At 38.8% G+C, this 20,722-nt stretch overlaps 1 protein-coding gene across 2 annotated transcripts in view; it reads left to right on the top strand.

Moving 5' to 3' along the window:
• The window catches only part of Thada (THADA armadillo repeat containing), a 308,781-nt gene that overhangs the window by 105,079 nt on the left and 182,980 nt on the right, over window positions 1-20,722 (top strand). For both annotated transcript variants that reach the window (XM_048353036.1, XM_048353037.1), the window contains 2 exons: window positions 17,635-17,724; window positions 19,012-19,143. In XM_048353036.1, coding sequence (XP_048208993.1) covers window positions 17,635-17,724; window positions 19,012-19,143 — 222 coding nt within the window. The remainder of the gene's footprint in view (window positions 1-17,634; window positions 17,725-19,011; window positions 19,144-20,722) is intronic.

Here is a 20,722-nt window from a genome sequence, read left to right on the forward strand (position 1 = left end):
GGAGCCAAGACTAAGAACAATTATGTGTGTTATCTGTTGAGAAAGAATAGTGTTAGATTTGTGGGTGTATTATCTCACTTCTCACAGTAATTCCACAAAGTAGGCACACAGGAAACAAAATGGAATGGAACTCAGCAAGGATGAGTGACTCACCTGCAGTCACCCTGCCAGTAGATAGTATTCCTGTTAGGCTGATTCTTGGCTCATTTTCCACATCTTGTTCTCTCATTCCTACTTTACCACAAAATAAATAATCTATGGAACTTGGTCAGAGTTTATTCCATGGAAAAATAGCAGCCTTTTCTAAAGTAAAATACTATACACATTTATTTATAAAAATTGCCATTAGAAATAGACTTAGTAGGCAGATACACATGCTGAGTTTATGTGGCATATTATTATCTTTGAGCATGTTATGATTTTTTACTTTAAATATGATTATATAATTAAGATGGGTTTTTGGCTTAACATTTGTGAGTTGTGCACATTTTAAGACTACTTGGAGGTATTTATATACTTCAAATATTTATTGGGAAGTGTCTTTTGCAAGGTTAGGTAAAATGTCTTACGGAACTCCCAGTTTCAATGAGTCTCTGTTGGGAAAGGTTAAATAGTACTGTAGAGTAGTCTTTTGGCATTCAAGCAGTTCCTCTGCTCAAATAGCAGTGAATATAATTGATGGTCTCAGCAATAAGGTCATAGAGTCAAAAAGCATTACCACAATGTAGTCAACATTTTGACCATAGGAGACAGTATGTAAAAGATGGTTAGCTGGAAGGATTTCCTGCCTGCCTTAGAACTATTGTGTCCTCATTTCTTTGGAGTCTTGATTTGGAAAGAAGAGCAAAATCTTTAATTTTGTGTTTAGAATTGTGTGGACAAGTATAAAACAGAATTCTGCCTTTGACATATTGCTTATTCAAGTGCTCTCTTACTTTGGGTCCTCCTCCTGTTGCCCTGCTTTTTAAAACCTTTGTTTGACACATTACAGCCCTACAGCCATTAATATGTTTCAGAATTATTCTTTGCATTGTAGTTGGGAAGGAAGTACTATAATCATATCAACAAATAGCTGTCACCTATAATCAGTAGCAGAAGAAAAGTAGAGAAAAAAAAAAGGATTTCAACAAAAGCGGATAAAATATAGGGACAAGAAGAAATCCTTAAAAAATATTCTCAGATAGGTTAGATGAAGTTGATTATAAGAAATAAGAATAGGGTGATGATTTTGTTGTTTTTAACCTTAAAGGCAAGGTGTCACTATGGATCACAGACTGGCCTTGAACTCATAGTTGTCCTGCCTCAGCCTCCCAAATGCTGGGTTTAAAGGCAGGATGATATTTTTTACCATCCTAGGGTGGGTTCTGGAGCTTGAACTCAGGGTCTGGTCCCTGTCCCTGAGGTTTTTTTTACTTAAGGCTAGCACTTGAGCCACAGCTCCACTTTCAGGTTTTTTGTTTTTGGTGTTTTCCTTGGCGATAAGTGTTTCCCAGACTTTACTTTCCAGGCTGACTTTGAACCAAGATCTTCATATCTCAGCCTACTGAGTAGCTAGGATTGCTGGTGTGAGCCACCAGCGTCCAGTTTAGGATGGTATTTTTTTTTAAGAGCAATTTAAGAATAAGAAAGAACTCTAGGAGATTTTTAAAAATAAGGTACCTCAAATAAAATGTTCAACATATTGATGGAAAACAAGATTACAGAACTCTTTGAAGTAAAGAGGGGATGGGAAGGAAGGGGGGATAAGAACATGGGAGAGGAAATACGGGATGACTATTTCAGGAGATTCAACATCCAAGTTATAGGCAGTTAAAAAGGAAAGTGTTAGGTTTTTTTTAAAGTAGGTAGCCGGTAAAGGAGAACGCCACGCGGTATTCAGGCAGGAGAGAAAGTTTATTACCGAACTGCTGGCCTGTGGCCGAGGTGATCCACGGCCGGAGAGAAGGTAGAGAAGAGAGAAAGAGAGATCCCCCACCCAGCCCTGCCTTATATCTAGGGCAGGGGCAAGGGGTGTGGCCTGGGGGATTAGGATGTGACCTCAGACAAAGGGAAGGTAACTGCCTCCAGGTCTGCAGGTTACCCAGGTAATTGGGTGGAGACTTAATGAGGTGGGGGCATCTACATGGAGCCCTCAGGAAGAGGACCTGACTGAAAGTAGAATGAAGATAGTTGGCCAGGGGCTGGGAATATGGCCTAGTGGCAAGAGTGCTTCCCTCGTATACATGAAGCCCTGGGTTCGATTCCTCAGCACCACATATGCAGAAAAGGGCCAGAAGTGGCGCTGTGGCTCAAGTGGCAGAGTGCTAGGCTTGAGCAAAAAGAAGCCAGGGACAGTGCTCAGGCCCTGAGTTAACGGCCTAGGACTGGCCAAAAAAAAAAAAAAAAAAAGTTGTCAAATAAATAGTACATTTCTCAAAACTAAAGAACACATATCCTAGCACAATGAGTAAAAAAAATTTACATTATGACAGATCATTTATAAAATGACATTTATAAAATTTTAGAATTGGGCAGGGAAATCTGCATCATGTATAGAGAGAATTAAAGGTCAAGTGGCAGTATACTTAGAAATTAGTGTAGCTTTGCTTTCAGAATGTGGGGATATGTGATTTCCTTCTGTTTTCCTATATACAGATACATCTAATAGCCCAGCTTAAAGATAAAAAAGAGGGGCTGGGGATATGGCCTAGTGGCATGAGTGCTTGCCTCATATACATGAGGCCCTGGGTTCGATTCCCCAGCACCACATATACAGAAAATGGCCAGAAGTGGCGCTGTGGCTCAAGTGGCAGAGTGCTAGCCTTGAGCAAGAAGAAGCCAGGGACAGTGCTCAGGCCCTGAGTCCAAGCCCCAGGACTGGCCAAAAAAAAAAAAAAAGATAAAAAAGAATATTTTTATTTAAAAAGTTTTCTTTCACATTAAGAACAAAGAACTGGGGGAAAGTGAAGGAAGGGATGACATGGTCCAAAAAGTAATGTAGTGATTACCTGACTTATGAAATGGTAACCTCTCTGTACAATAGCTTAATAATGGTAATAAAATTATATTTAAAAATAAAATAAAGTTAAAGGAAATGGGTAGCCTTTTCTTTCTGCTTTCAAGAAATAGATGAGAACAAGCCTAAGTAATTGATGAGAATTAAGTTGCCAAGCAATGTTATCCAACTGGCTTGTATTTGCCAGTCTGAAATAACTGTATTATAGTACAATTTGATATTTTTAAGTGTGTGTAAGGTCTGTCCCTGGAAGGCTCCATGTAGATGCCCCCATCTCATTAAGTCTCCACCCAGTTACCTGGGTAACCTGCAGACCTGGAGGCAGTTACCTCCCCTTTCCCTGAGGTCACATCCTAATCCACCTGGCCACACCCCTTGCCCCTGCCCTAGATATAAGGCAGGGCTGGGTAGGGGTCGCTCTCTCTCCTTTCTCTCCGGCCATGGATCATTTTGGCCACAGGCCAGCAGTTCGGTAATAAACTTTCTCTCCTGCCTGAATATCGTGTGGCGTTCTCTTTTACCGGCTACCTACTTTAAAAACCTAACAGTGTGTAGAACTGATCTAGAAGGGACAGTGGTATGTTTTACTAATTCACTTGTATATTGCTTATTCTTTTAAATGAGCATATAATAATTCATAGAATATAAAGTGAAGGAGCAGAAAGGGACCTGATTTCTTCTTGAAAAATGTGAGAAGTATGTACTGTCTTTCTCTTCTGCTGGGTGTTGTAAGAGATATAGTTGAAGTAGTGAACACAGCTTTGAAGGATTTGGAGTCTAGGTTCAGCAGAAATATGCATAGAAGGGGATGACTCCCAACCGTGTTCAAAGTCTGCCTCAGTGTACTGGCTGCATTTGGGGCCACGCAGATGGCTTTCTGGGGCCTAAGAGATGGCAGCCTAACTACAGAGTTATTTAAAACAAGAAAGAAAAGAAACAGTGTTCACAAGAACCAAACACAAGACCCTGATCTTGAAAGAAATGTGCAAGTTAATAAATTTTATTTTCAAACAGAAACCAAAATGCTTCCTGCTGCCAACCCCAGAAGCCAGGGGTTAAAGTTTTTAATAACAACAACAATAATGATTTATATTTATTGTAGATTAGTTTTCTGGCTCTCCAAAAATCAAATGGTTAAGATGTCCACAATGTTCCTTTCTCAACTCTGCTGAGCACTGGCTTCCCTCCCTGTCTGCAGATACAGTGCAAATTATCCTGTATTTTGAGTACTTCCAGGCAGTTGTTCAGAGGAAAAACTAAATACTACAGTCTGAAATGGACAGCTACTCAATGGGGACTTTTTTCTGTTCTGTAGCAAAAGAAATCACACTTTATAATATGGGTATGATTTCTTTATTTGTTGAGAAGACATATGTATACCAGATTTCACATACCTAGTTATGGACAACATTGTGTATTATTGGGGTGTAGTAGCATTTGCCTTGTGACTTTTTGGGTTTGTTTGTTTGGATGATTTATTTTGTTTTTTTCTCATAAATAAGTCTTGGCCTAAATATCCCCAGACTTACAAACAAAACAAAACATGTTGGGGGGGGGTGGAGGGGGAGAAGCATTGAGCCCAAGTAAGAATGAATATACACCACACACCCTGTTGTCTGTTGATTTCTGTGGAGGTTTTATTCATGCACAGGGCAGTGAGTGGTATTTTAGTGTGTTAGTAAGATTCACTTAATTTGAATACAGGAGAGACAGAAGACTTATTGGACCAAATGGAATTATCTGTGGTTCAGTGATCTCTGAAAATGCTTTGTAAGAGCAGATGAGCAGATTTTTACAGATTAGTTTGACTGGCAGTTTGCCTGAGCATCTACCTCCCTCTAAATTCAGTGGGTGGTCCTGGCTTAGTGTGTGAAGTGGAAGCTCAGGTGGGAGAACTTCATCTGACTGACCAGGCTGATTGACAGCAGTGGAGAGATTACTCTGACTCAACCCTGGGAGTATGAGCTTTTTTGAAAACTAGCCGGTTTGAGTCACAATGTGTCCCCTGCTTGTTAAGCATATTCCTGGCATAGGGATGTGATAATTGGGTTACCTATGTAACACAAACTCTGAAACATCTAGTGTAAGAAAACAAGGGAGTTGGATTCTAGACCTATATTTGCCCCCAATCTGCACTTTGATCTTAAGAGGCTCACTTAATTCCTAGTAACTAGCAATTAGGATAGAGCTTGCTTTCTTTTTTGGTGATACTGTGGTTTGAACTCAGGACCTTGCACTTACTAGGCAGGTGCTCTACCACTTAAGCCATATATTCCATCTGTTTTGCTTTTTGTATAGGGCCTCACTTTTTCCCCATGCCAGCCTGGACACTGATTGTCCTATTTATACTTCCTGCTAAATGGGTGGCGCATTTACCAGGCCCAGGTTGTTATTGGTTGAGATAGGGTCTCACAGACTTTCTGTCTGGGTTGACCTTGAACTGTATTCTTTCCCAGTCTCAGACTTCCAGTTATCTGGGATTACAGGTGTGAGCCACTGCACGCAGCTGAAGTTACTTTTAGTTTTAATATGTTCTGTGAGGTCTGGCAATGTGCTGGTTCCTTCCTTTCCCATGACTAGTTTAAACAAGTCCTTGGTGATAATGACTATATGGTTTTCAGTCGAATCTTGGAATAACTGACAAATGTTAGAAGATTAGAAACAAAAAATCTTGCAAATATCTTAGAATATTGGACCTTGTTCATCATTGAGGAATGAAGAAATTGCAAGATGATTTTACTGATAGTACATTAGCTGGAACAGATGGAACAGTTGGAATCGTAAGTTTAGTGCCTTTCTTTGACTGAAATCTAAATGCTAATGTGATGCTCTTTAGAAATAGTAATGAACCAGGCACCAGGAAACTGAGATCTGAGAATCTTGGTTTTAAGCTAGCCCAGCAGGAAAGTCTGTGAGACACTCTTATTTCCAATAAACTACTCCAAAAAAGCTTGAAGTAGCACTATGACTTGTGATAGAGCACTAGCCTTTAGCAAAAGAAGCTCAGGGATAGCACTCAGGCCCATAGTTCAAGCCTCAGGACCAGCAAAAATAAATAAATAAATAAATAAATAAATACCAAATGAGTTTCTTTAAATTGTTATATATCTCTTTTTGAGAAGAGAGTTTCACCCTTAATTGAAGCAGGATTTGTAGATTGGGTTCCTAAGAAAACACTAAGGAGGAAATACTAAGTGTCCCCCATGTCCTGGACACAATTCTAGGTGTTGAGGTTAGAACACAAAGCCATTTGGGGTATGAAGGAGCCAACATTCTAGTGAGAGGAGATAAGCTTTAAACACAATTAAAAATATATCTAACTTAAAATTATGTCAATAAAATCTGAAGTATAGGGTATAGGTTGAAAAGATGGAAATATTGGGAAATGAGCTGTTCTGTTTCATTTCATTTCATTTCATTTCATTTATTTATATTTATTTAGGCAGGCCAGTCCTGGGCCTTGGACTCAGGGCCTGAGCACGGTCCCTGGCTTCTTCCTGCTCAAGGCTAGCACTCTGCCACCTGAGCCACAGCGCCCCTTCTGGCCGTTTTCCATATATGTGGTGCTGGGGAATCGAACCGAGAGCTTCATGTGTAGGAGGCAAGCACTCTTGCCACTAGGCCGTATTCCCAGCCCTGTTTCATTTTATATTCCAAACTCTTCCTACTCTAAAGTGTGCCAATGGAGCTCATGGTATTTGTTCGAAGCTTGCTCTTGCTCAGAATAAGAGGAAGACCAAATGGATGGTGACCCACCTCCACTGTGCTTCAATCAAAATGGCTTCAGTTTATTTGTTTTAATTTAATAAAGGCCTTTTTATTGTGGCAAAATGCACAGGACATAAAGTTTACAGTATCAACTAGTTTTAGACATATGGTTCAATGATACTAAGTATTTGTATATTGTTCACCACTCATCCCCAAAATGAAACTCTATACCCATTAAACAATAATTGTTCATTCTCTCTCCCCACTCCTAGTCACTGATAATCACCATTCTATTTTTTTGTTCATATGAACTTGACTACCATAGGAACATCATAAAAGTAGAATCATATAGTGTTTGTCTTTACTCCTGGTCTCTTCTACTTGCTATTTACTTGGAATATCTTATTCCATCCTTTTACTTTAAACCCATTTGTCTCTCTGGACCTAAAGCAAATTTCTTAAAGACTGAATGTTTTAGTTCATTCTAGTAATACTTCCCTCCCCTTCCTAATTTGCATCTTTTACTGTATATATGTGGCAGACTTCTAAGTTTCCCTGTACATGTGGTTCTTTTTTTTTTTTTTTTAATGGTTTCTTTATCAAAAGAGGAAAAGTGAAAAGTAAAAGGGTGGAGTCTGATGTGGTGCTTTCAGTACTGTAGCTGTGCTCCAATTACATATTACTGCAGCATAATAAGTTACCCCCAAATTTAGTGGTTTAAAATAATAATTCATTGCCAGGTACTAGTGGCTCATGCTTGTAAACCTGCTGATACCTGAGGATCACAGTTTGAAGCCAGCATGTGTGCGCACACACATATACACAAGAGCAAAATACATACTACTACCACTACTACTACTACTAATTTATCATTTTCCACAACTCTTTGGGCGGATATTTCAGCTGGATATTTATTCTGTACCATGTGCTGTCATCTAAAATTACTTAGATAGCTGCATGTATCTGAGATCCAATATGAGGCTGGAAAGACCAAGATGGTTTTACTTTCATTTGTCTGGAATTAGAATTGAAGGCATAAATGACTAGGATTCCATGGGATGTCTCTCTAGCATAGGGTAGACAGGGCTTCAGAAGGGTCAATGAAGAAGCTGCCATGACTCTTAAAGCCTTAATCAAAACTAGTATGTAACTTTCACTGCTTTCTGTTAATCAGAGCAGGCCACAGACATCAATGAGTCAAAAAGAAGAGGAGTAACCCCACTTTTTGAAAGAAAGGAGGAATGTTATACATATAGGGGCAGGTAGGGATTTGCTGGTAATCTCTAGAAATAATCTATCACAGACTGCTTAAAAAATGATTGTTGAATTAAGCTAGTGAAGATTACTTGATTCTGAGACTTTTGAGATGACAAGCTTCAACAAAAATTATTTTCTAAGAAATAATTCCTGATAGGGAAAAATGCATTTCAGCTACCCAAAGGAAACTTGCACACATGAAGAGTTTAAGAGATGCATGTTCACTCAATAATTCACCCAATAATTGCTGTGAAATGAGGGGAATTGTGTTTTTAGGCTAGCTTCTGGGTCACTGTCTTCTGAGGAGAATAGCAAGGCACTTCTTGAATGAAAACCTCCCTTTCACTTCGGTTGTAGAATTGAAATAGCCACTCTAACTGTTTGGGAATTTTCCATTTAAAGAGTAGCTCCTGGAAGAGAAGGGTTAGAAAAGCATCCACAAATACAAGAATCTCACAGGATAAGATGACAAGTGAGTAGGGAAAGCAGATCAGAGTCAGCTCTCAGAGGCTCTAAAGCAGATGCCTTTCCTATAGGATTTGCCTGAAGATTAGAAAAAGTACTTTCTGGTAGATCCATTGCTGGGATAATAAAGCCTTTGAGTTTTGTTTTGTTGCTGGTGAGGATTAAACCCTGGGCTTTAAACATGCTAAATAGATACTCTACCTCTGAGCTCTATCCATAGCCCAAGAATTTGTTGAGACTCTTACTTTGAAGCTATTGATAGTTCTTTCCAATCACTCATTGACTTTTTTTTTTTTTAAGACAAGTTTCATTGGTGTACCATTTAGCTTCAGAACTCAGGATCCTTCTGTTTGAGCCTCCGAAGTGCAAGGATTGTAGGTGTGCCATACCATGCCCAGCTTTAAACGCATTTTTAAATGCTAAAAAAAAGGGTTGTTAACAATGGGACTTGAACTCAAGTCTTCACACTCGTTTGGCTTTCTTATAACTTGCACTCTACCACTTGAGCCATGCCTTCAGTGCAACTTCTTTTTTTTGTTGTTGGTTGTGGGGCTTGAACTCAGTGCCCGGACGATGTCCCTGAGCTTTTTTTACTTGATCAAGGCTAGCGCTCTACCACTTTGAGCCACAGCTCTATTCTGGTTTTTTGGTGATTTGTTGGAGATAAGAGTCTCATAGACTTTACTACCGGGCTGGCAGTGAACCTCAATCCTCAGGTCTTACCCTCCTGAGTAACTAGGATTTCAGGCCTGAGCCACTGGTACCTAGCCCATTTTTAAAAATTGACACATAGTTGTACCTATTCAATCACTCACTACTACTCTACAGATATGAACTGGTGTCAGAGGTAGAAGATTCCAAGAACAGAATGTTCTCCTGGTATGATTACAAATCCAGGCTTCTCTTTTAGGAGTTGTTTCTATTTCGTTAGTTTGCATTTGATCATGTCCTCTGTAGTGCATATGTGCTTTGTAGGTCTTGTTTGAAGGATTTTGTTTTGCTTAAGGTGAGCTTCCTATTTTATCAGCAATTGCTGTGGCAAGGTGACAGACCTTTAGCTGATTTCTAACCTCTAAGATGTTTTTATTGACGAGAATCTGGGGAACTGTTCCATTTTAAAGTTTACTGCATTCTCATTTGAAATGCCAACTGAAAGAAAGCCCATAGGTTTTTTGCATTCAGTGTTTGTTTCCATCTAATGACCATATTTATAGTACTTGTTCCATGACCTGTGAATAAGTCCTGTTTTTCTCAAAGTTGGGCACAACCTATGCTTTTGCTGCTCTTTACTGTGCCAATTCCTTATGTCTTCATGTTTTTACTTGCTTTTGCTTGCTTTCCTTTGCACATTACTCTGTTGATCCGTGTTCCTGAGATAATTGAGAATAATATGAGCTCTCTATAAAAGCTAGGGGTGGGCAGCCTTTCTATTCTTGTTCACATTTTACCAAATGCTTTTTTAAAATTGCAGAATTGGTTCTATCAGGTTGCATTTGTTAAGCTCTGATGCATATGCTTCTAGCATTTTAACTTTTTCTATGTGTGGCAGATTTCAGAGACAGGGTTTCTAAGAAAGCTTGAAACTTGATTCTAGTAAAGAGATTTTAAACTGCCTATCATCTTTGGGTTTTCATTTAGGCATTCAAATGCTTTTTTTTTTTTTTGTAAATACTTAAGTATTTACAAAATTTAAGACCCCCAGCATTATCAAGGTTGATGTAGAATGTACAGATAAAGGGACAACTGAATATAGCTGGAGTGAGGACTGTGTTCCACGTGTGACTTGGCTACTGTGAAAGGAAGTCCTCGTTTGGTGTCTGGGTTAGTGCCCTGGAAGAACTTATAAGTAAACATAAGGTCAAACAGGAGAAACCCAAAGCTGCTAATGTCATGAAGTAGATTAAGATGGATGCAGTTATTTCTTCTGGTGTATTCCCTGTTGGCACTGTTTTTTGTTTTGTTTTTGTTTTTTTGTTTTGTCTAGTCCTGGGGCTTGGACTCAGGGCCTGAGCACTGTCCCTGGCTTCTTTTTGCTCAAGGCTAGCACTATGCCACTTGAGCCACAGCGCCCCTTCTGGCCGTTTTCTGTATATGTGGTGCTGGGGAATTGAACCCAAGGCTTCATGTATACAAGGCAAGCACTCTTGCCACTAGGCCATATTCCCAGCCCTTGGCACTGTTTTGATTCTGTGCCCTTTGTCTTGTATATAAGTTTATTTGATTTGGGGAAGGGAAGGGGAATCACAGAACAAAGGGTGAACCAATTCCACAGTGATACTCAGTAGATACAATGTTGGAGCTCCACAACTTGGGGAGAGGATTGGGAGGGGGGAAAGTGGGAGAAAACGAGAGAGGGAGTAACAATGTTCAAAAATAAATGTAGTTATTACCTTATTTATGTAACTGTAACCTCTCTGTCCATCACCTTTACGATAAAATTTAAATTAAAAAAAAAGATGGACATGGAATCATTTTTGTTGTTGTTTGAAACAGTGTTGTCTTGAAGGCTAGTCTTGAACTCACTTCACTCACTCACTCACTGCCTCACTCATTTTCTCATTGCTCCGGCCTCCCAAGACATGTGTGACTATGCTGGACTGTTGACATATTCCTAAGTATACAAAAGCAGATGATAGAACAATTTTTTTTTAAGAAATCAAGAACAGAGGCCTGGGTACACAGTAGAGTGCCTGCCTAGCAAGTGCAAGGCCCTGTGTTCAAACTCTAGTACTTAGCAAAAAGAGAAGGAGGAGGAGGAGAAGGAGGAGGATGAAGAGTAGGAGGAGATGGAGGAGAGGTATATATGAATAGATATGAAAACATAAGTCTAGTGGCTAAATTTGGGGAATGATTTTGGGGTGAGTTTTACATTTGTCTTTGTAGTATTCTTTACTATCTAATTTTCCCCCATAAACAAATGGCTAGAATAAATTCTATAAATCTTAAATAAAAACAAAATGGTGTGAGGCAGATGTTTTCATCAATTCAGGAAACCTCTTTTGCCAACCTGCTTTATTCCAGGCCTTGGCTAGACTCTGGAATTGGTACCGAACAGGTGAAACAAAGAGCTCTGTGGAACTCTTGCCCACTGTTGTTCTCCATGCCTTACATGTGGCACCACATACTGTAGCTCCTGCCTCAACCCCAAGAGCCTATAAGGAGGGGAAAATGAATACCTCTTACTCCCTTCTCACTTCTTTGAGTGATGAATTAACCTAACATAGGAGATTAACAGAAGAAAAACCATTTTAATTATTTGCATATACAAGAGGGCCCCACCAGATAAGGCTGATTGAAGGCTGTGTAGTTTCCCAAGATGATTGAAACCTGGAATTTCCCAAGCTTGGGGGTCTGAAGGAGAGAACAAATTGTAATAAAAATGGTCGCTGAGCAGCCCTCCATTATTTCTTTTATAGGTGGAAATTGTTTAATAAAAGTTTTTCAGAGCCACTCTTACAACTGCAGTTTTTCATGATAACCAGGTCAAAGTATGACAGTGAAGTAGATTTGTGGGAAGCATAGTTATTTAGGGGCTGTATGCCTGAACCCCAGCAGGCCTCTTTTGGGTTGTGCCTGCATATTCTTGTATAGACGGATAGCTGTAAACACACCCTGTAGAACCTTCCAATTTGAGTTGAAAGCTGTTCTATTTCCACCCTCTCTCTTGTCTTGTTTGTTTTCACCTGTGTCTGCTTGCTTTGCCCATTCACAACTTTTAGTTGTCTTTTTTCTTCCTGACAGTTTTTCCTTTTGGTTATCCCTTCTATTGTTTTCATAAAGTTGCCGGGCTAGTTTTGACCACATAGATAAACAGACTTGAAATGCCTGTCACCAAAGAATTTATCCCCAGGGCCGCTTATATCCCTGGAGGTAACTAAGGCTTGTTAGCTTGTTTGGGTGAACTAGAATTGAACTGTTTGTAAACCGGTGAGATAAGCTTTATCTACTGGTGTTTAGGAAAATGTCAAGCTCTGGCATATTATCTCTGTGGTTTTGAATGCCATTTTCTATAGCTAAAGGTAGACTTTGTGAAATTAGTCTTTCATTACAATCTTAGTCCTAATTCCTTTTCCATTTGTCTGTCTTAAGGACTGTGTCATTTATTTGTTTAACTCACTCAGCACCCATTTGGAGTTTGCTTTGTTTGTTTGAAACATTGTTCTTTTTTGCTTGTTTGTTTGGTTTTACAGAGAAGGTTGTGTTGGGAATAGAACCCCCCTGGGATACAGAGCTTCATCCTCAGTCCCTTCAATTGTTAATTGGATACCATATATGAACTAAGCCTCATACTTGGTACCTGAGACACTGTGGAAAGGAGATACCTCAGTCTCTCTGTTTTGTTGTTGTAGGGATAGTACAGGCTGTAGTATAGAAACAAGGACAGGCAGCTAACCCAACTGCTATAGTTTAAGTATGGTCTATATGTGCCCCTAGAACGTTCATATGTGAGGTTGAGAAATGGTAGGAAGTAATTTGTGTGTGTGTGTGTGTGTGTGTGTGTGTGTGTGTGTGTGTGTGTGTTGTCCTTGGAAGGGATTAATCTTTTTTCATGGGATCATGAGGCAGTTCTTGCAGGAATAAGTTGTAATAAGGATGAGTCTGACCCCCTATGTCCTCTGGTGGTATAATCTCTTCCTACCGCACACACTGTGATACCATCTACCTTCAGATTCACACAAGAGTCAAGCTAAAGCCAGCATTATACCTGCACACTTCCAAAAGTGTAAACTAAACAAACTTCTTCTTTTTGTTTAGTTACCCAGCCTCAAGTGTTTTGTTACAGAAATGAAAAACTGACATTCTTTCAGATGTCGCTGTAGTCATAAGATGTCAGAGAAGATGTACTGGAAGAAGTCTGCCTCAGCCAAACATGAAAAAAATTTTTAGGGGTTGCCTGGCAAGAGGGGCTTTGGCATACAAGTACTTAAATTCAACTGAAATATCATATGGCATATTTTTTCTAATTGTATAATCTAAAAGTAGGAGTAACTCATTACATGATATGCAAGAATTTAGTCACTTTTATCTCTAGGAAGTATCTATGAATAACCAAGCATAGCTTTGTTTTGGATAGATCATTACATTTGTTATAGGGCTGCATGAGCTACTGGTGGCATTTTGAAGTATTGCAGGTATTTTTTTATGGAAGGTTCAGATAATGGGGCCTGAGCCAATACATTTGGTTTGTTTTGACGTCTCAGTACGGAGAAGAAGAAAAGCCAGTATATTGCGCTTAAAGAGTTGAATGGAAGAGAACAGATCCAACAGTTAATTAAATTTAATGTGATCGCAGCAGTTTAGTAAAGTCACAGCAGAACATTTTCCTACATAGAGGATGGTTCTAAAGTCACTTTCAAACAGGAAAGGCCATTAACATTGTAACTCCGATTGTTCTTCCCAAGAGCTGAGATGATCCTTGTATCAAGATCATTCTCCTGTTACCACCACAAAATCAGCTTCCCCAATTTGGTAGCTGTAACTTCATGTTTTCTCCTCACTCTTAGTCCCTACTTGAAACAGGTAAGTCTTTAGTCTGGAAGGATCAGTTATAAGACAGAGGTGTTTCCTGAATGTTTCCCACTTTGTCCCACCAGGACCACTTCAGGAAGAGTCATACTTGTGCTCAAAAAAGTCATTGGTATCTTGGGATTTAGGGCCAGTCTTGCAAGATAATTCAGATTAATGAACTTAATTAAATTTGGGTCATCTAGGCACTTTTTGACTAGGATATTTGGAAACTGTATCAGCCAGACTGAGGTTGTCATTAAGAGGTAAAAAAATCAACATATCAATAATGATTAGGACAGAATCTTAAGTTTTCAAAATTGCCCAAGAACTTTGCTTATTTTGTAATGTACGTGTGTGTGCAACACATGTGCTGGTCCTGGGAGGTAAACTCAGGTCCTAGGTGTTATCCCTGAACAACTTTTTGCTCAAGGCCAGCACTCTACCACTTGAACTACAGGTTCACTTCCAGCAGTTTTGGGTGGTTCATTAGAGATAAGAGTCTCATGGACTTTACTGCCTGGACTGACTTTCAACAATGATCCTCAGATCTTAGCTTCCTGAGTAGCTAGGATTACAGGTGTGAGTCACCAGCACCCAGCTCTTCTTCATGACATTTTAAGTCTTGGAATCAATGGAACTTAATTTTATATGTACTGAGTAGGTAAGATGCGATTTTAATTTTGTCTTTGTAAATAATGAATTACTATATTATCTTTTTATATGATCTGCAATATCAAATCTTTTTGTGGTTGGTTGGTTGGTGTTTTTTTGTAGTTTATCATTTATATGCATTTCCATTTACACCAAATGGCATAAATAAGTATATTATTTGCAATACATGAGATTTATTAGCAATGAATGAGATTTCTTGCCCGTAGCAGAGGAATGTTTTTTTTTTTTTGGCCAGTCCTGGGCCTTGGACTCAGGGCCTGAGCACGGTCCCTGGCTTCTTCCCGCTCAAGGCTAGCACTCTGCCACTTGAGCCACAGCGCCGCTTCTGGCCGTTTTCTGTATATGTGGTGCTGGGGAATCGAACCTAGGGCCTCGTGTATCCGAGGCAGGCACTCTTGCCACTAGGCTATATCCCCAGCCCCTTGTTTTTTCTTTATTGTCAAAGTGTGGTACAGAGGGGTTACAGATTCATATAAAAGGCAGTAAGTACATTTCTTATTCTACTTGTTGCCTCCTCCCTCATTTTCCCCCTCTCCCTCCCCCTTCCCCTCTGGTTGTTCACTTATTTATTTATTTATTTATTTTTGCTAGTCCTGGGGCTTAAATTCAGGGCCTGAGCACTGTCCCTGGCTTCTTTTGCTCAAGGCTAGCACTCTGCCACTTGAGCCACAGTGCCACTTCTGGCCTTTTTCTATATATGTGGTACTAAGGAATCAAACCCAGGGCTTCATGTATACAAAGCAAACACTCTTACCACTAGGCCATATTCCCAGCCCAATATCAAATCTTTTCACCTTAAAAAAAAATCTTTGTTACTTTGAAGTAAGAATTTCTTAGGCCATAGAAAGCACGAATCACAAACTCAAAAAGAAATGATAAATTGTTGGACTATATTAAAAGATTATAAACCTCTGCCCATTAAAAAAATTAAGAAAATCAGTTGACAACCTACTAAGAGAAAGTTTGTGCTGTAGGATATAGGTGGATATAGACAACAAAAGACAGAAGCAATCTTTTAAAAAATAGGACAAAAATCAAGAGTAGATGACTTTATAAAAAGGCCACATTGGGGCTGGGAGTATGGCCTAGTGGTAGAGTACTTGCTTCATGTACATGAAGCCCTGGGTTCGATTCCTCAGCACCACATATATAGAAAAAGCCAGAAATGGCACCATGGCTCAAATGGCAGAGTGCTAGCCTTGAGCAAAAAGAAGTCAGGGACAGTGCTCAGACCCTGAGTTCAAGTCCCAAGACTGGCAAAAAAAAAAAAAAAAAAAAAAAGTCACATCAATGACTAGCACACATGAAAAGTGTGTTGTTATCAAGGAATGAAAATCAAAATCACAGGGTAAAAATCTACAAAACAACAGCAAATGTTGAAGAGGATAGGGACACTGGAAGTTTCACTTATCAACTATTTTGAAACTGTTCATTTCCTAGAATGGTAAACTTAGAGCAGTTTTATTATTGGATATTAGTCCAAGAGAAATGAAAAGCATGTCTATATGCTGAGCTCAGTGACTCACCTCTAATTCCAGCTACATCAGAAGTAAAGATCAGGAAGATTATATAATTCTGAGGCCAACCTGGGTAAAAAAAGTGAGATTCCATTTCAATTTATAAGCGAGGCATAATGGTATGTTCCTGTCATCCCAGCTACTCAGGAGGCAATAGGAAGGAAGGTCATGGCCCTGGCTCACTCCTCTAAATATTTGAGACCCTACTTAAAAAATAACCAAAACAAAAGAGGCAAGTCTTCAGAAAATCCTTGCATAGGAATGCTTATAGCAGTCATATTCACAATGGCCAAAACATGTCTGACAACTGGAGAAAGAATAAGCAGACACATATTCAAATAGTATAATACTAAACAGAGAAAGAAATCTAATAATACAGATGTCAGAAACTCTACGCTGGGTAAAAAAAGCCAAGCACAAAAAATTATGTAATATATCACTAAATTTTATTGAAATTTTAAAGTAGGCAAAAGCAAACTGTGCTCAATTCAAATCAGTGGTTGCTCTGGGGCAGGTGAGGGAGTTGGCTGACAAAATGTGCAAGGAACTTCATCAGAAATCTTCTGAGTCTTGCTTGGGGTGTGGATTACCCAAGTGCCTATGTTTGAAGATTGAATGGGACACTTAAGATCCGAGCCGTTTGCTCTGTGTACAATATGCTTAAATATTTAAAACTGACATTCTGGACTTTCGTTAATAGCATACCTCTCAAGTTGATAAAACTGGGCAGGTTAGGGAACACTTCAGAGTAGCTCTTTCATGGTTAAAGAGACAAGACTGTTTTCCTAAATGCTATATTTGGCTGGAGTTTTCTGGCCTGTTTTTCAGTCTGAGGAATTGTTATTAGGACCACAGCAGAGTTCAAGAATAGTTTTATAAAGATGGAAAAGGTAATCCTCCAGAACATTAAATGCTAAGTCTGGTCACACCTTCTGGTCACCATTCTTCAGAACAGAGACTGTTTTGTCTTACTGGCACCCTTAAAAATATATGGGGACATTTTGATTATCATGATTGGAGAATGGGGTATTGTGTTACTGGCATTCTTGGGTAGAGATCTCAGAGACGACTAACCACTGTACAATGCACAGGACAGCTGCTTCCAAAGCAAAGAATTATTTGGTCCAAAATGCCATGGTGCCAAGGTTGAGAAACCTTGTTCTAAACCTGCCCTTATCACTGAAGCTAAGTCAGCTTCAATCAGGTGTTGACTTTACTTATTATAGTCCAAACCAATTGAGCAAACTTGACATTTTCACATCTTATATATCTCTTTTCTGATAAAATTTAATATCAACTATTTGTAAACATATGTTATATCAAATATGGAGATGAAAAATCTATACATCAAGAACACTTCCAAAATAAAAATGTTGATTGTTAAGTTTAAGACCCTACAGGTTTCATTTTTACTTTATCAAATATCCAACTAAATGACCTGAGCCCACTATCTTATTTTAAAATCAGAATAAAGCAAGGATGATAATGTGTCTTTTATTTCTTTCTCTACAGAATGACAGGCAGAGAATTTTTCTCCCGTTTCCCGGAACTCTATCCCTTTCTTCTCAAACAGTTGGAAGCTGTAGCCAATTCAGTGGATCGGTAAGAAGAGAATTGGGTGAGGCAAAGGAGTCAAGGGTGTGACTTTATTAATCAAGTTTTTTCTTCTAGTCTACTGTTTTTAATCAACTACTTCCTGTAACATGGATTATTTTTAATTACATTTTTCTTTAAGTAGTTGTACAAAGGAGTTACTATACAACAATTAATTTATGATACAGTGCATCTTCATCAGTGTCACCTCTTTCATCATTTTCCTCCTTCCCAACCTAGCCCTTCTTAATTTTGTAGGATAGGATTTAATACTTTAACTACACTCCTTCCCCCTTCCTCTCTTGCTTTCCCTCTTTGTCAGAATGCTTTTCAAAGTAATTACATCATGTTGCCTCTCTATAGTAAATATGTACCTGCAAAGTTGCATAAAATTCTATTTTATACTTCTACATTCTGTTTTATATTATACTGTATCAAATTTAATACTGTTTTCAGAGTTATAGAAAAACTTATTTCTGAGAACCATGTGGTGGTTTCTTCTATAAGATTAGTTTCTTCCTTTTATTTTAAAAATCTGTATGTTTACATGTTGAGATTGTCCATGTTTTTTTTTTTTTCTTTTTGCTGGCCTTGTGAAACTATAGCAAGTAGCTGACCATGCTAGTCCCCTGTGAGTGAAAATTGTGTGGTCCACCTGGACAAAATTAGCTGCTGACCTTGGGAACACAGAGCAGTCTTTAAGAAGGTTTCCAGTCTCTTCAGGGCATATAAGAAAGCTTGCCATTGTTCTTTCAATCACATTCTCTATCTAGGAATGAGATTTCTAGTCTGTATATCTTAGAACATGAGCTTTGTGTATTCTTCCAGCAATTTCTGTTCTTGTTATGAATGTATACAAAGTATAATAGGAAAATAAAATTATAGCAATGAATTTTACTTTTGTTTATGATCCATATCTTCACACTCATAGTTTGTGCAAACAGGCTTTTCTAGCCCTTGTAAGTGACAGCCTGTCCATGCTTTCTTAACTGTTTGGACGTTGTAAGTTTCACATTTCATACAGCACATTCTGCTTAAACAAATGGTTAGCTTTGAGAATAAGATTGTGTGCAAAAATTCAGTGCCCAGTTTTGCCAGTAGTTTTTCCTCACAATACCCATTAATAAAAAATTATGAAGGGAGTGGGAAAAAATAGAACAAAAGAAAACTATCTTTTTGATCAAGAATCTCATTATGTATGTGTGTGTGCATGTGTACATTTAATGAGAAAAATGTTGAAGATAGTATCCCCCTTCTTAAACTTAAAATCTTGATGTTCACTAATTTTTTTTTCAGTGATATGGGAGAACCAGATCGTCACCCCAGCATGTTCCTGTTACTTTTGGTGTTGGAGAGACTCTACCCTTCCCCAATGGATGGCAGTTCTTCTGCTCTCAGCATGGCACCTTTTGTTCCCTTTATTATGAGGTAGTTTCATGCTATATGTAAATATTGGGGGGAAGTCATGTGAGGAAAGGGCCATGAGGGCTTCAGCCATAGCTCCTCACTAGTGTCCAGTGTTTCAAGAAGTTGCTTACGTTGTGGGCATGGGAGCTCATTAGAACTACTATGCAAGTGATGATTTCTTTGAAGACTTGCCTGCTAGTGAGTATGTAGTATAGAAAGGGTGTTCTGCTTTTGGAAAACATAGCTTGGGTGTTTGAATTGTTCCTGTGTTGGGCCTGGCTAGCATGGGGCAGGATTAGTTCTGGCATACATTCCTGTCTGGTGGTTCAGGGTGGCATCTTCTACTTTCTGATCAGTTTTTTTCATTTGGATCAAGCACCTTATTAATCAGTAGGTCTACAAACACCATTCATATTCTTACAAAGTATTTCAGTAACCTCTTATGTTAGCTTTTACCCTTCTGCTTACCTTTTGATAAAAAGCATCTTTATTTTAGTATATCTACCAAATGTTGAAATGAACTTGGAACACAAATACAAAAAATACCACCGTCAAGAAAGTGTCTTTATTATTTATGTGGTGCTCTGGGTTCTACTTCCTTGTTTCACAGAGCTGACTTATGCATTTTAATGTGAGAAACCATTAAACATGAGATTCTGACATGTGATTGCTGTGGCCATTTGTTTGTGCCAAGCCCTGGCTGTGGCTGTGTTATCTTTAATCAGAGATGACTCACTCAGACTGGTTTTTGTTTCCTGATACACAAAGTTACTAGTCTCCCTCATCCACCACTTGGTGATTTATTTGAGAAATTGGGTGGTAAATTTTACTTTCAGAGGCCTTAAAAGTATCCTTTTCATGACTATCTGAAAAAATAGAATAAAACTAGAAGCCAGAAATGGCTACATTGAAAATACCTGTCCAAATGTATTTGTTTATATGTAATCAAATGTCCATATTATTTATATTCAACGCATCTATTCTTTATATAAAAGATTGCACTAATATAGGAAGTTTATATGCTATGTAGTATATTGGCTTTTAAGTTCAAAAGACAGAAAATTAGAAACTTAGAGTCAACCTGTCCTGGTGAAATGCTGTGGTCATTAGTAACTTTCTGCCTGAATACAGATCAGTAGGTTACCTTCAACAGCAGAGGGGTCATAGGTGATTCCTTAGAGAATCTGTGGGTTCTGATTCATTGAATGTCTATGTTAGAAATGTGTTTTTCAAACTTTAAGGTGTACAAACATACCACTTAGGAATCTTGTGAATTCTAATTCAGTAGGTTCTAGGGTGAGTTTCAAAGTCTGCCTTTCAAACCAACTTCCATGTGCTACTGGTCTGTAGATCACACTTGGAGTAGCGGGTACTAAACACCATTAGATCATACGTACATAGACAATAAAACAGATAGTAGTAAGGCTAGACTTGGGTTATGCTTGGTTAGGCTGTGTGTGTGGTTTATAAGGTTTTTGATCTAGAAGTTCATGGAATAAGCAACAAAGTGTTCTAAGTAGAGAGACTAGTACAAAGTTTGCTGAGCCCTGCCCTTTGTGGGGGTACTAGACATTTTGCTTGCATCACCCTGGGAGAAAAT

This window comes from Perognathus longimembris, chromosome 8, assembly GCF_023159225.1.
Source record: "Perognathus longimembris pacificus isolate PPM17 chromosome 8, ASM2315922v1, whole genome shotgun sequence".
In the NCBI taxonomy this organism is placed as follows: Eukaryota; Metazoa; Chordata; class Mammalia; order Rodentia; family Heteromyidae; genus Perognathus; species Perognathus longimembris.